At 43.6% G+C, this 13,480-nt stretch overlaps 2 protein-coding genes across 8 annotated transcripts in view; one reads left to right on the forward strand and one right to left on the reverse strand.

Moving 5' to 3' along the window:
- Positions 1 to 13,480, forward strand: part of LOC139387417 (focal adhesion kinase 1-like) — a 143,383-nt gene that overhangs the window by 59,787 nt on the left and 70,116 nt on the right. For all 4 annotated transcript variants that reach the window (XM_071133581.1, XM_071133588.1, XM_071133597.1 and 1 more), the window contains 2 exons: positions 22 to 84; positions 3,617 to 3,671. In XM_071133581.1, the coding sequence (XP_070989682.1) occupies positions 22 to 84; positions 3,617 to 3,671 (118 nt within the window). The remainder of the gene's footprint in view (positions 1 to 21; positions 85 to 3,616; positions 3,672 to 13,480) is intronic.
- Positions 8,251 to 12,261, reverse strand: LOC139387436 (cytochrome P450 2F3-like). 4 transcript variants are annotated; one of them, XM_071133621.1, is made up of 3 exons: positions 12,062 to 12,124; positions 9,632 to 10,937; positions 9,206 to 9,525 (listed from the first exon to the last, which is right to left on the reverse strand). In XM_071133621.1, the coding sequence occupies exons 1-3, from the start codon at positions 12,107 to 12,109 to the stop codon at positions 9,350 to 9,352; spliced, it is 1,530 nt and encodes a 509-aa protein (XP_070989722.1). In that variant the 5' UTR covers positions 12,110 to 12,124; the 3' UTR covers positions 9,206 to 9,349. The 4 variants fall into 4 exon arrangements, with proteins under 4 accessions (XP_070989729.1, XP_070989713.1, XP_070989722.1 ...); XM_071133635.1 differs by having other exon boundaries at positions 9,370 to 9,535; XM_071133628.1 differs by lacking the exon at positions 12,062 to 12,124 and adding an exon at positions 12,187 to 12,261 and having other exon boundaries at positions 8,251 to 10,937.

Consider the following 13,480-nt stretch of genomic DNA (forward strand, 5'->3'; position numbering starts at 1 on the left):
ATCTTTTGTTTTCTGTTACAGGAGATTTTTTAGGGAAATGCGAGGAAATGCCCTGGATAAGAAATCAAATTATGAATTATTAGAGTAAGTGATTATTTTACTTAAAGACCTAGTGCAGTCAAAAACTAGATTTTACTTGTGTTTTATATATATTTTCACACTATGAGGCTGGAATAATACTGTGAAGTTGTGAAAATGATGATAATGTCCTTTTAGTGTAAGAGCTGTTTGAAAAGACTGCAATTTCAGCCTGTTTTGGTGGGATGGAGTTTTGACCTGCCTGCTGACATCACCAGGCGGTAAATTAGTTAATAGACCAATAAGAAAGAGAGTTCCAAACCTCTCTGCCCATAACTGCTTGTTTTCAGTTTCCCCCTCCACACTCAGACCACTCAAAGACAGTCCTAGCAAAATTCTTGCTTGAGAAATTGCTATTTGCGAAGAAGATATTTTTGTTTATTTTTGACAATTTTAGTTGAAAACAATTCCAGCACTTAATTGTTACATACAAATGATTTATATTGAGATTTTAAAAAATGGCTGCATTGGACTTTTAGAAATTATGTATTTCTGTAGTAACAACATACACATAATTATCTTAACACTATCTATGAACAGAGATCCTACAATTCACCTCTATGAGCCTGTGCTGTGCTGAGCCTTTCATCGTGTGTGTCCTCTCTCCTGCATCTCAGTGCTAGAGTTGTCACTACAGACACCCTGGTTCGATTCCAGGCTGTATCACATCCGACCGTGATTGGGAGTCCTGTAGGGTGGAGCACAATTGACCCAGCGTCATCCGTGTTAGGGTTTGGCTGGTGTAGGCCGTCATTGTAAATAAGAATTAGTTCCTAACTGACTTGCCTAGTAAAATAAAGGTTAAATAAATAAAATAAAGTGGAACTGACAGCATTTTAGCAACATGACATCTTATTAAAATCTCTTCATATACACCCCAAGGAAGAATAAAAAACGATATGAGGGGGAAAGTCAGTGCATCCCGAATGGAAGCAGCAAACAATGTACCAGGCCAGCTGTGATTTACAACCTGATAGCAATATTTTCTGAAATGTATTGGTGAATTATATTAATCTTGCATTGAACTGCATTAATCTATTCTGCCAACAATGCCTTAATGTATGCCATGGAACGCTGAGTCAAGTAGAACCTATTTTTAAAACCTCTTATGAAATGTATTTTGTAGTATAAACTGTGAATGTGATGATGTTGAGTGATATTATGATTGTCTGTTTGTTTCATATCTGCAAAGCAGTTAAAACGCTATTAGTTCCAATTTAACTGAGCAGCTTCACACGGTCACCACCGGTTACGACAGAATCCTGTCTCTGGCCTATTCACAACAACTAGGTCAAATCTTCAGATTGCATCTATCAGCCACAGCGTGTAGGCTATGGCTACTGTACGTCCCAAGTGGCACACTGTTCCTTACATAGTGTGCTACTTTTGTCTCACTATGTAAGGCACTATAGGGAATACCGTGCTAGCCTATATCAGGAGCTAGTTTTATGTTCCTCATTGGAGCACGGTGGTGGAGGAGGTGAAAGGCCCGTTGTGACTTTATGTTCCTCATTGGAGCACGGTGGTGGAGGAGGAGGTGAAAGGCCCTTGGTGACTTTATGTTCCTCATTGGAGCACGGTGGTGGAGGAGGTGAAAGGCCCGTGGTGACTTTATGTTCCTCATTGGAGCACGGGGGTTGTGGAAGAGGTGAAAGGCCGTTGGTGACTTTATGTTCCTCATTGGAGCACGGTGGTGGAGGAGGTGAAAGGCCGTTGGTGACTTTATATTCCTCATTGGAGCACGGGGGTTGTGGAGGAGGTGAAAGGCCCTTGGTGACTTTATGTTCCTCATTGGAGCACGGGGGTTGTGGAAGAGGTGAAAGGCCGTTGGTGACTTTATGTTCCTCATTGGAGCACGGTGGTGGAGGAGGTGAAAGGCCGTTGGTGACTTTATGTTCCTCATTGGAGCACGGGGGTTGTGGAGGAGGTGAAAGGCCCTTGGTGACTTTATGTTCCTCATTGGAGCACGGTGGTGGAGGAGGAGGTGAAAGGTCGTTGGTGACTTTATGTTCCTCATTGGAGCACGGTGGTTGTGGAGGAGGTGAAAGGTTGTTGGTGACTTTATGTTCCTCATTGGAGCACGGTGGTGGAGGAGGAGGTGAAAGGTCGTTGGTGACTTTATGTTCCTCATTGGAGCACGGTGGTGGTGGAGGTGAAAGGTCGTTGGTGACCTTATGTTCCTCATTGGAGCACGGTGGTGGAGGAGGAGGTGAAAGGTCGTTGGTGACTTTATGTTCCTCATTGGAGCACGGTGGTGGAGGAGGTGAAAGGTCGTTGGTGACTTTATGTTCCTCATTGGAGCACGGTGGTGGAGGAGGAGGTGAAAGGTCGTTGGTGACTTTATGTTCCTCATTGGAGCACGGTGGTGGTGGAGGTGAAAGGTCGTTGGTGACTTTATGTTCCTCATTGGAGCACGGTGGTGGTGGAGGTGAAAGGTCGTTGGTGACTTTATGTTCCTCATTGGAGCACGGTGGTGGAGGAGGAGGTGAAAGGTCGTTGGTGACTTTATGTTCCTCATTGGAGCACGGTGGTGGAGGAGGTGAAAGGTCGTTGGTGACTTTATGTTCCTCATTGGAGTACGGTGGTGGTGGAGGAGGTGAAAGGTCATTGGTGACTTTATGTTCCTCATTGGAGCATGGTGGTGGTGGAGGAGGTGAAAGGCCCTTGGTGACTTTATGTTCCTCATTGGAGCACGGTGGAGGAGGAGGAGGTGAAAGGCCGTTGGTGACTTTATGTTCCTCATTGGAGCACGGTGGAGGAGGAGGAGGAGGTGAAAGGCCCTTGGTGACTTTATGTTCCTCATTGGAGTACGGTGGTGGTGGAGGAGGTGAAAGGCCGTTGGTGACTTTATGTTCCTCATTGGAGCACGGTGGAGGAGGAGGAGGTGAAAGGCCCTTGGTGACTTTATGTTCCCAAAGCAAATGATTTGTTTGATCTGGACATATTTGCGTTAGTATGTATTTTCTGACTGACTGTGTGTTGCAGAGCCAGAACAACACCACTCCACCACACGGGGATATTAGAAAGCCAAACTGCCTGGGTAAATGGTGATGTTATATATATAGGCCAGACTGTGTACTTGGCCTATACAGAGAGACCGCTGGCTGGATCTTAACCAAATGATAAGGCTATGGAGGGGTGTGGAGTGTGTGGCGTTGACTACACAGTAGCTAGCTATGGAAATGGCCTCAGTCCTGTTGCCATCTACCAGCTGACAGGTGCTCTATCTGGAGCCAACTGAAAACAGTGGTGCTTTAAGAGGGAATTATGCTGTTTTAAAGACAATCTCTTTTTAAATAACTCTCCATTTAAAAAATAATTAGAAGTAGTGTTTTCACATGCCAGGCTTGATACAGAGTCAGTGACAATGAAAATGTAAAAAATATGTTTTTGATTTGATTAAAATTCTTTAAAAACACTACTCTGGTTACAGATTAATTCAATTTCACCTGCTGCTGACCTCGTTTTGGTGAAATGAGCACACATTCTTGTTGATCAATGATGTAATGCAGTACTCTTTCTGCTCTGTCCTCTGCAGAAAAGATGTGGGTTTACGAAGATTCTTCCCCAAGAGTTTGCTGGACTCTGTGAAGGTAAGAAGACCTTCTTTGCTCTCTTTCCCCATCCTGGGGGTTCTAACATAGGCCTCTGCAAACAGGGAGATGCCATTGTTCAGATTGAAACAGTGTCATCACCTGGCTGGCTGGCTGGCTGCTCCTCATAGTCTTACCCCAGAGAATAGGTGTCCCAGTTCTGCACAAACCTCACAGTCCTGTTGGAAACCGTTCCGGTGGAATGGTCAGGCTCTCTCTTCATCCTTCATCCTCTCTGTTTCTGTGTCCCTTACAGGGCTCCAGACTGTGACCATTTACTCACATTTTGCGACCCTTTGACCTTAGCTGTACGAGTTAAATGTATTACTAGTCACACTGGTGCGATCTGCTCATTCTACCTGGTCACCTCAATCAAAACGTATTTTGATTTTGTGAAAATAAAACCATGAATTTGTCAAACAGTAAAGTGCATTATCCTCATGACTCCTATAATAAAAGTGTTGTCCCTGCCACTGTGCCCGGCTGCTGGCATGAGCAAGCCTCTCACACTCTCTCTCCCCCCTTGTGCACTGCCAAAAATGCCTGCCTCTCCCTCCCACGGATGCTTGCTTCCAGCACACCAAACCCCAACCCCTGTCACTCAAGCAGGCAGCACAGTTCTTCCAAAGAGAGTGGAAATAAAGAGGCCTAGAAACGGCTTCTCCATTAGAAATCCCAGATCGTCCTTGTAGGTGATGTCGTGGTGACATTATCAAGCTTAGCTCATGTGCAGAAACATGTCATCGGGTCTAATGGTTGTGTCGATCTTCGCATGTGCAGGTCATCAAATCAAAGGCAATTCTTCGATATACAGTTGTTTTTTATGAAAATGAAAACATATCAGTTTATCAAATTAGGTTTTGCCTTTAGATTTCGAGAAAACCCCAAACTGTGATGTTGGGCCTCTGGGTTTAGAAACTCTGTGTTTCCTCGCTGTTTACATTCTCTCAGCATGCACTCAACAGATTCTTCCAAAACAAGAAGGATACCGCTTTCCACGTTGCTTCTTGATATGAATCCATGTGTTTTCTGTTCTGTACTATTTGTTTGTGTGTCTTGCTCTCTGCAAAGCACTAGTCAGTTAGTCTTAGGAAGCTGGCATATGCCTAAATGAATGCTAATCGCTAACTAGTTAAAAGCCATTTAGCTAATGTACTGAGCTAGGGCAGAGCAAATAGGATCTCTAATACAGATTGCTACTAGCCAGCAGTGGTGGTGCTGTAAGTCAGGGTGTTGTTTGTCCAACGGTATGAATTAGAGAGCCTATATTCTTTATATCTTTGTCTAAATATAACATATATCGAATGTAGTTAGGGTCCCCTGGGAAACACTGACCAACACTTTGGTTCCAGTGGTGGTTGGTTTCGTTTAAGATGAGGGAGGATTATTTTTTTTAATATGCATGACCTTATGTCTGTTACAGTATGTTGGATGACTGTCATTCATATTCCATTCAACCAGCTCAATGTAACATTGCTAGGTTTCGGCAACTTACTACATGGGTAGTATCAACCTATCCTATGAAGGAAGGTGTTCATTTCCTTTTATGCCCTCAGGACATGTGTCATTATTACCCTAATGACCATCAGCTCCTAATGGTCTGGAACTCAGGGCTCTAATGTCCCTCCAACTGGTCCTAATGGCCTGGTACTCAGGGATCTACTGTCCCTCCATCAGGTCCTAATGGCCTGGTACTCAGGGCTCTACTGTCCCTCCATCAGGTCCTCATGGCCTGGTACTCAGGGCTCTACTGTCCCTCCATCAGGTCCTAATGGCCTGGTACTCAGGGCTCTACTGTCCCTCCATCAGGTCCTAATGGCCTGGTACTCAGGGCTCTACTGTCCCTCCATCAGGCCCTAATTTCCTGGTACTCAGGGATCTACTGTCCCTCCAACAGGTCCTAATGGTCTGGTACTCAGGGCTCTAATGTCCCTCCATCAGGTCCTAATGGTCTGGTACTCAGGGCTCTACTGTCCCTCCATCAGGCCCTAATTTCCTGGTACTCAGGGATCTACTGTCCCTCCATCAGGTCCTAATGGTCTGGTACTCAGGGCTCTAATGTCCCTCCATCAGGTCCTAATGGCCTGGTACTCAGGGATCTACTGTCCCTCCAACAGGTCCTAATGTCTGGTACTCAGGGCTCTATTATCCCTCCATCAGGTCCTAATGGCCTGGTACTCAGGGATCTACTGTCTCTCCGTCAGGTCTTAATGACCTGGTACTCAGGGCTCTATTATCCCTCCATCAGGTCCTAATGGCCTGGTACTCAGGGCTCTATTATCAGGTCTTAATGACCTGGTACTCAGGGCTCTACTGTCCCTCTAACCACTCTGACATCAATGCAAATGCAATGGAAAAATCTAATCAAACACTGGTCATCAAAACAGCCTCATGATAATCAATTTGAAGAAAGAAGTGCAAAAGCAGGTTGAAACTGAGTGTAAAACATGGTCGTTGTGGATGTTATTTCATAGCCTATTGCAACGAAATGTACAATGCTTTATAAGGTGATGATCAATTCAGAACACCCATATGCTTATTAGAGTTTATGCATATGCATAGATATTATTAATATGTATAATCTGAATCTGAGGTTTATGAGCCCAAACCTGAATTAAACGGAATGAAAATGATGATTGTGCTGTTATACAATATATAGCCCACCACATATTACACATGGCAGAAACACATCAAACAAACTGATATAAGATCTTTGGTATTAATGGGCTCTTCTATACTCCAAAATGATACACATTAGAGTAATGGCCTTTGAGTGTGGACTGTATCATTATGCATACTGTATGTACTGGTTACGTTATGCTACACTCCAACATTTCTATCCATGAGTCTGGTAGAGAACACATAAGCCTTAAGTGATGCTGTTGGTTCATTGATTGTGAAGGGCGGCTTACAACTAGTTTATGATTATAGTGCATTTTTGTATGATTTGGAATAGCCTAATAATATTGATTGTTTTTTCCTAATTAATTGGATGACATTACCTTTAGCTATACAGAATATCTCACCACCGTGCGTTTCCATCTCCTCCTCTCTCTCCTTCATTCCTTTCTCAAGCGTGCAGAGGGGCTGTCAACAATTTAGTGAAATATGTTTTGTTGCGAAAACATGTTACTATCGATGTTCCTGAAGAGTTTTCACTTGGTTTCCCAAATGTAAGCACTGGGTAGCTGCAGGAACGGGGTTAGAGAGGCCACGGCATACAGAGTTTGTCAGAATATCACATGAAGCACAGCTCTGCTATAAAACCCAAGTAGGTTTTCTGGCATCATTGAAAGACTAAACGTTGCGAGTGCGCAGCCTCCATTCACTATTGGAGTGCATATGGATTACATGTATTTTTCCCCTGTTCCTGTTCCTGCCCTTTTGATAATGGGACATTCTAAATCTAAACTAATTTGACATCTCAGTAAAGACAAGTTTCAATTGAGAATCGTCTGCTGGGTGAAAATATGATGACTTGATGAGAGAACAGCCTGAGGTAAGGAATGGAGCACAAGCTTGATTTTTTTTGACTTTCTCAGGTCATCAATAGCCTATATTCGATACATGCAGCCAATATATGTTTTGATTTCTATGACATTCTAAGGTTTGTACCATTCACAGCTAAAGTTGCCAAGTAACTCTAAATCTAATGAATAGGACCTGTTTCAAATGTTCACTTTTACACTCAACATAGCCACTTCATATGCACACTCACTCTGGAATGGGAAAAATATCCTTTCTATTTTATTCAGTTAAATTCTATTCTTCTAACTATTAAATCATATATACAATAATGGTATGGGACTTCTAAGCATATCTTGTCAGTTAAATGAACAAGCCTACAGCCTATGGCATGGAGCATAGCCACATAACATACAGTAGAGCAACTCAGATTCTGTTCTTCTGGAATACTTTTTACTCAGATCATAGTGTTTTTTTACTAAAATAAATAATGGATTTATTGTGATGGTGTAAAATAAATTGATTTATTAGACTTTTTAAATTTGGATGTTCCGAAGACACACATCAACTTGTTTATGTTAATGAACTGTCAACTACCGTGAGACCGGCAGTCTTTTGCATGACAATAACCGTCTGACAACATTTCATTACCGCCACAGCACTAGGCAAGACAAACTATTTAAGTGCCTTTGAACGGGGTATGATAATAGGTGTCCGGCGCATTGGTTCGTGTAAAGAACTGCAAAGCTGCTGGGTTTTTCACGCTCAACAGTTTCCCGTGTGTATCAAGAATGGTCCACCACTCAAAGGACATCCAGCCGTTTTGATACGTATACTGCATCTCTACCTGAATATACGATCTAAGTGATTGATCATTGGTGTTCAGCAGTCATAAAAGTTTGCCTTATTTACTTTAAAGAACTACTAAAATAGTGATTTTGTCAGACAGCATAGGCAGCAGCTCTATACAGATGAAATGATGAATTGGAATGAAATAATAAAGTCATCAAATATAACAAATGTAACATACACAACAACTGAAATATGTTATTGAAGTAAAGTACTGTGAATCCATGATGGTTAATAAGGGACCAGAAGTAATGGGCAGTCACTACCATCATGGGACTTTAATTCATGGTTTTATTCTGTGTTACAGCATTCAACCCACATACTACATTTAATGTTAAAACATTTTACCGTGATTTAAAAAATAATGATGAAACCGAACTGACCTCAAAAAGCACTAATCGCTCAGCACTATTTTATTTCACCTTTATTTAACCAGGTAGGCAAGTTGAGAACAAGTTCTCATTTACAACTGCGACCTGGCCAAGATAAAGCAAAGCAGTTTGACACATACAACGACACAGAGTTACACATGGAGTAAAACAAACATACAGTCAATAATACAGTAGAAACATAAGTCTATATACGATATGAGCAAATGAGGTGAGACTGCGTCGGCAGTAAAACCGGTCCGAATAGGTGATTGTAGCCCAGGAGTGGCTGATGGAACTCTTTAGCTGGCTAGCTCCAGAATAATTGATGTTTGCTCCGGGACCGACGTTGGCAATAGTCACTCGGATAGCAGCTAGCTAGCTGCAAGATCCAGGTGTAAATGTCCAGAGCTTGCGGTAGAAATCTTGGGATATGGAGAGAAAATAGGTCTGGTATGCTCTGGTCTGAGTCGCGTTGTACAAAACTGGCTTTTCGAGCTAAAGGATAGCTGATGACCACCAACCATGGTTAGCTGAATACTAACGTTAGCCAGTAAACTGACACTAGCTTCTGGCTAGCTTCTGGCTAGCTTCTGGCTAGCTTCTGGCTAGCTTCTATTGTGGATTTCAGATTTGGGGTGAATAATACTTTTTTTTTTTACTTGGTGAGGTGGGTTGCAGGAGAGTGTTTTGAAGTTGAGATTTTTTGAGAAAAAATATATATAAAGATATGCAAAGAAAATATATAAATATATATATACACGGGACACGACAAGACGAGGACAAAGAGGACTTCACTCCCAGGACCCTGAGTTTCTCCTGATCCACCTATACTGACCAGAAAAATCTCCAAGCATTCGTTGTTAAAGAACACACATCACAAAGTATCACAACGCATCACATTGTCATGAAAAACAAACAAAAAAATAGACACCCGTCCCTCAGTGGAGGCTGCTGAGGGGAGAACGGCTCATAATAATAATGGCTGGAACAAGCTTATGAAATGGCATCAGACATATGGGAACCATCCTCCTGTGCTGTCCCTACCTCCCTCATCTCTACTCCTCCTGTGGTCCGGCTGCAATTCCCCTCCTGGTCAGCGGGGTGTAGCGATGAGCTGGTAGTGACGCGGCACGTTAGTGAAACTGCTGAACTCTGGGCTGAGGTCAATGCTGTCAGGTCCTCCAGGGCAGGAGAAGGAGAAATGTTGCAGCAGAGACACCAGGAACAGAAAGATTTCCATACGAGCCAGAGACTCTCCCACACAGGCACGCTTACCTGCAGAGAAAGCCAAGAAGGCGGGGTTCTTCTGAAAGTTTCCGTTCTGATCAAGGAAGTGATTGGGATTGAAGGTTGTGGGCGTGGCCCAGTGGTCCTGGTCTCTCAGAACAGAGTGCAGCATCGGAAGGATCACGGTGCCCTGAGGGATAGTGTACCCTCTGAATGAGATATTCTTGGTGGCATAGTGCGGGAGGTTCAATGGGGCGATGTCCAGGAAGCGCTGCACCTCGTGGATGACGGCTTCTGTGAAGGGGAGGGACTTCCTGTCCTCCATCTGAGGTACGCGCTGTCGGCCAATCACTGTGTCGATCTCCTGCTGAACGTGCTCCTGAATGTTGGGGTATTTGAGGAGCAGCATGAAGGCATATCTGAGAGTGGTGCTGGTGGTCTCTGTTCCTGCAAGGAAGAGGTCCAACACTGTGGACACCAGGTTCTCGTAATGGAACTCAGAGGAGGACACATCCTTCTCCTGGTTGAGTCTGGTGAGGAAGCAATCTGTGAAGTCTCTAGGGTTGCCTGGGTCAATGGTCTCCTGGTGCTCGTGGATCTTTTTCATCACAAAGCCTCTCAACTCGTCCATCTGGCTGAACACAACTTGCTGCCGACCAGGCAGGTGTTCCATCAGCCAGGGGAAGATGTTGTACAGCTGTCCACAGGGGCTGCTTCCAAAGCGCAGTACAGCTGAGATGATGTTGAGCAAGTGCAAGAAGTTGTCATCGTCATAGCCGAAGCGCTGGCCAAACACCAGGGAGCAGATGACGTTGGACACGGTGCGACTCAGGAATGGATGAGGATCGAAGGGCACGGCTTTAGTGGCGTCCAGACTGTCTATGAGGTGTTGGCTCTCCTCCTGTACCCACTCCTCCATCCTCTTACGGCCCATCCCAAAGTCTCTCAGTGTGGTCAGGGTGAAACGACGCAGCTGGCGCCAACGCTCCCCATTACTGATGGCCAGGCCGTATCCCCTGGTAACAAGGACCAGGAAGGGGACAGGAGCTCGTCCTGTGAAATCCTCAGCCTGGTCCACCAGAGCCTCCTTGACTGCCCCGTACCCCACCAGCACCACGGCTCGCTGGGGCCCAAGATACACTGTCATCACTGGCCCATACACACCACTCCACTTGGTGAGGGTCTTGAAGGGGGCCTGTTTGTCAATCTGAAGCAGGTTTCCTAGAAGCGGCAGGGCGCAGGGTCCTGGGGGTAGATGGACATGTCTCTGTCTCCTCAGCCTGAACAACCACAGTAGAAGCAACAACACCAGGCCTCCCAACACCACGCTACTACACATCTCCATTGTTCCAGCCTGCAAAACAAACAACAACGTCTCATGTTAATGTTCTTCTTCTTATGTAGTACCATATTGCATCACTCCTATATTGTATCCTTCCACGCGGCAGGATGCATTCAGAGTAAGAATTTTCTGATTAGTCCTCTGTACCGGGTTATGTTGCGGCTGACCCCCCCTTAAATAGCTGCAGCGGCACTACTTCCACCTCTTCTCTTTCTCTGCGCATTCCTGAGATGATTTTCTAGGTAAGAGCTGTCTGTCTGTATCTTAGTGTATAGGGCAGACGTATACCCACAGCTATTCAATAGCTTAGAGCAGCTAGCTAGCCTCTCCATCTGGGTGCTCTGTTGTCCCCCTCCAACCCCCATCCTCTTTTCCCTTAGAAACTCACATACAGCTCTATTACACTGCCGGTGTTACACAGAGAGAAACTACCATGTCCAGTATGGTGTTTCGCTGTGAGAAAGGCAAGGTGTCTCTGTCCACAGGCAGCGGCCTGCGTCTCAGAAGGCGGAGCCCAGCAGTCAATCTGAAACACACACTGCCAATGCTGCCGTCCCATACATAGAGACATTAAACACTGGACACCTCCTTTTATACTGTAGCTATACTGGAAATATAGGAATACATTCTTAGAAAAAAGGTGCTATCTAGAACCTGAAAGGGTTCTCCGGTTGTCCCCATAGGAGAACCCTGTGAAGAACCATTTTTGGTTCCAGGTAGAACCCTGTTGGGTTCCATGTAGAACCCTTTCCCCAGGGTTCTACATGGAACCCAAAATAGTTATACCTGTAACCAAATAGGGTTATCCTACGGGGACAGCCGAAGAACCCCTTTGGAACCATTTTTTCTAAGAGCGTAGATTATTAAATACAAATCCCACAGAACATTTTGATACTATGTGCATTAATTCCATTAACTGGGAAATGTAAAATATTAAATTCCAAAGGTCAAATGTTTTTAAAATTATAATTCACTTCCAATTTAAAAAACATAAAAACGGTCTAATTTCAATTCAAGTCAAATTCCATAACTGAAAAAAATACAAAATTGAATTTAAAACAATTCTCCACTTCAGGAGTGAATTCAAGAATTGAAATGGAATTTCTAATTAAATCGGAATTGACTCCTGGACTAACCTGAAAATCCTTACTCGGAATGTATCCTGCGGCACGGAAGGATACCATATTGGAGTGATCCAATAGCTCACATAACCGTGTTTACATACTTAATCTTCGTTGTTGTTGTTTCTTCTTTAACCCACCTATGTATCTTTAGTGTTTTCGTTCTCTCTGTGTTGCTCTCTGTCTCTGTTGCCTGCCTGACTGTGTGTGTGTGTGTGTGTGTGTGATTCAGATGTTTGCAGAGATAAGGGTGTGTGTTGGAACTTACTGTACTGGAACAGAAGTGAACAACGGATTATGTGATTGGCTGCTGAGTCGTGCTGACATACTTTACACAGATTGCACCTTCACCCCAATCCCTTCCTGCTTTTTAGAATCTGAGGCCAACATTAACAAAGCAGATGACAGTGCAGAAATCACCAGGAGTGGAAAGGACTAATATCTAATACTTTGTCTGTCTCGGTTTTAAAACTTTTATTTGTATTTCCCCCAGGAAAATGTTTACTGTTTTAAACATAATTTCCTGCAATTCTGCGTATTTTGACATGACTATAGGCCTATGACCAGGGTGGAAGACAGGTCAGATGTATTCAGGACGACTTCGTTACTGGACAGTGAGGTCTAGAAGTATTTGGACAGTGACACATTGTTTGTTGTTTTGGCTCTGTTCTCCAGCACTTTGAATTAGAAATGATACAATATCTATAAGGTTAAAGTGCAGACTGTCATCTTTAGGGTTTTCATCCATATCAAACTGTTTAGGAATTACAGCACTTTTTCTACATAGTCCCCCCATTTTAGGGAACCAAAAGCATTTGGACAAATGTATTTATAAGTGTATTAAAGTAGTCAAAAGTTGTGTATTTGTTCCCATATTCCTAGCACGCAATGACTACATCAAGCTTGTGTCTCTACAAACGTGTTGGATTCTTTCGCAATTTGCTTTGGTTGTGTTTCAGATCATTTTGTGCCCAATATAAATGAATAGTATTGTAAACACTTTTATTGTAAATAAGAATAGATATATGTTTCTTAACACTTCTACGTGAATGTGGATACTACCATGATTATGGATAATCATGAATGAATCGTGAACAATGATGTGTGAGAAAGTTACAGACGTACAAAGATCATACCCCTTACCCGGTTCACTTCCATGCTCACCGAAGACCTTGATAGAATATATCTATTCTTATTTACAATAAATGTGTTTACAATACTCCATTCTGCTGGCTGTTTGAGACGCTTTAGAAGCCAAGTTCTCAGGGATGTGCCCCTCAGATTGCTGATTGACGATTAGACGCCCAATTCGCCCGCCTCATTCTCACAGACTTATCCAACTTATTAGGACATTTTTCGTTGTGTGCAAAAAACCTAACCATACTATAAACTTCACTAAACACTAAAAGGTTGATCAAAAAGGAGATGAGTAAA

This window comes from Oncorhynchus clarkii, chromosome 3 (genome assembly GCF_045791955.1).
Source record: "Oncorhynchus clarkii lewisi isolate Uvic-CL-2024 chromosome 3, UVic_Ocla_1.0, whole genome shotgun sequence".
Lineage (NCBI taxonomy): Eukaryota > Metazoa > Chordata > Actinopteri > Salmoniformes > Salmonidae > Oncorhynchus > Oncorhynchus clarkii.

Bases quoted from the DNA above. Each gene is read 5' to 3' on its own strand.
- LOC139387436 (XM_071133612.1), bottom strand. From the start codon at position 12,109: ATGGTATCCTTCCGTGCCGCAGGATACATTCCGAGTAAGGATTTTCAG. The intron at 10,938-12,061 runs GTTAGTCCAGGA...TTTGTTTTGCAG, and splicing joins TTCCGAGTAAGGATTTTCAG to GCTGGAACAATGGAGATGTG.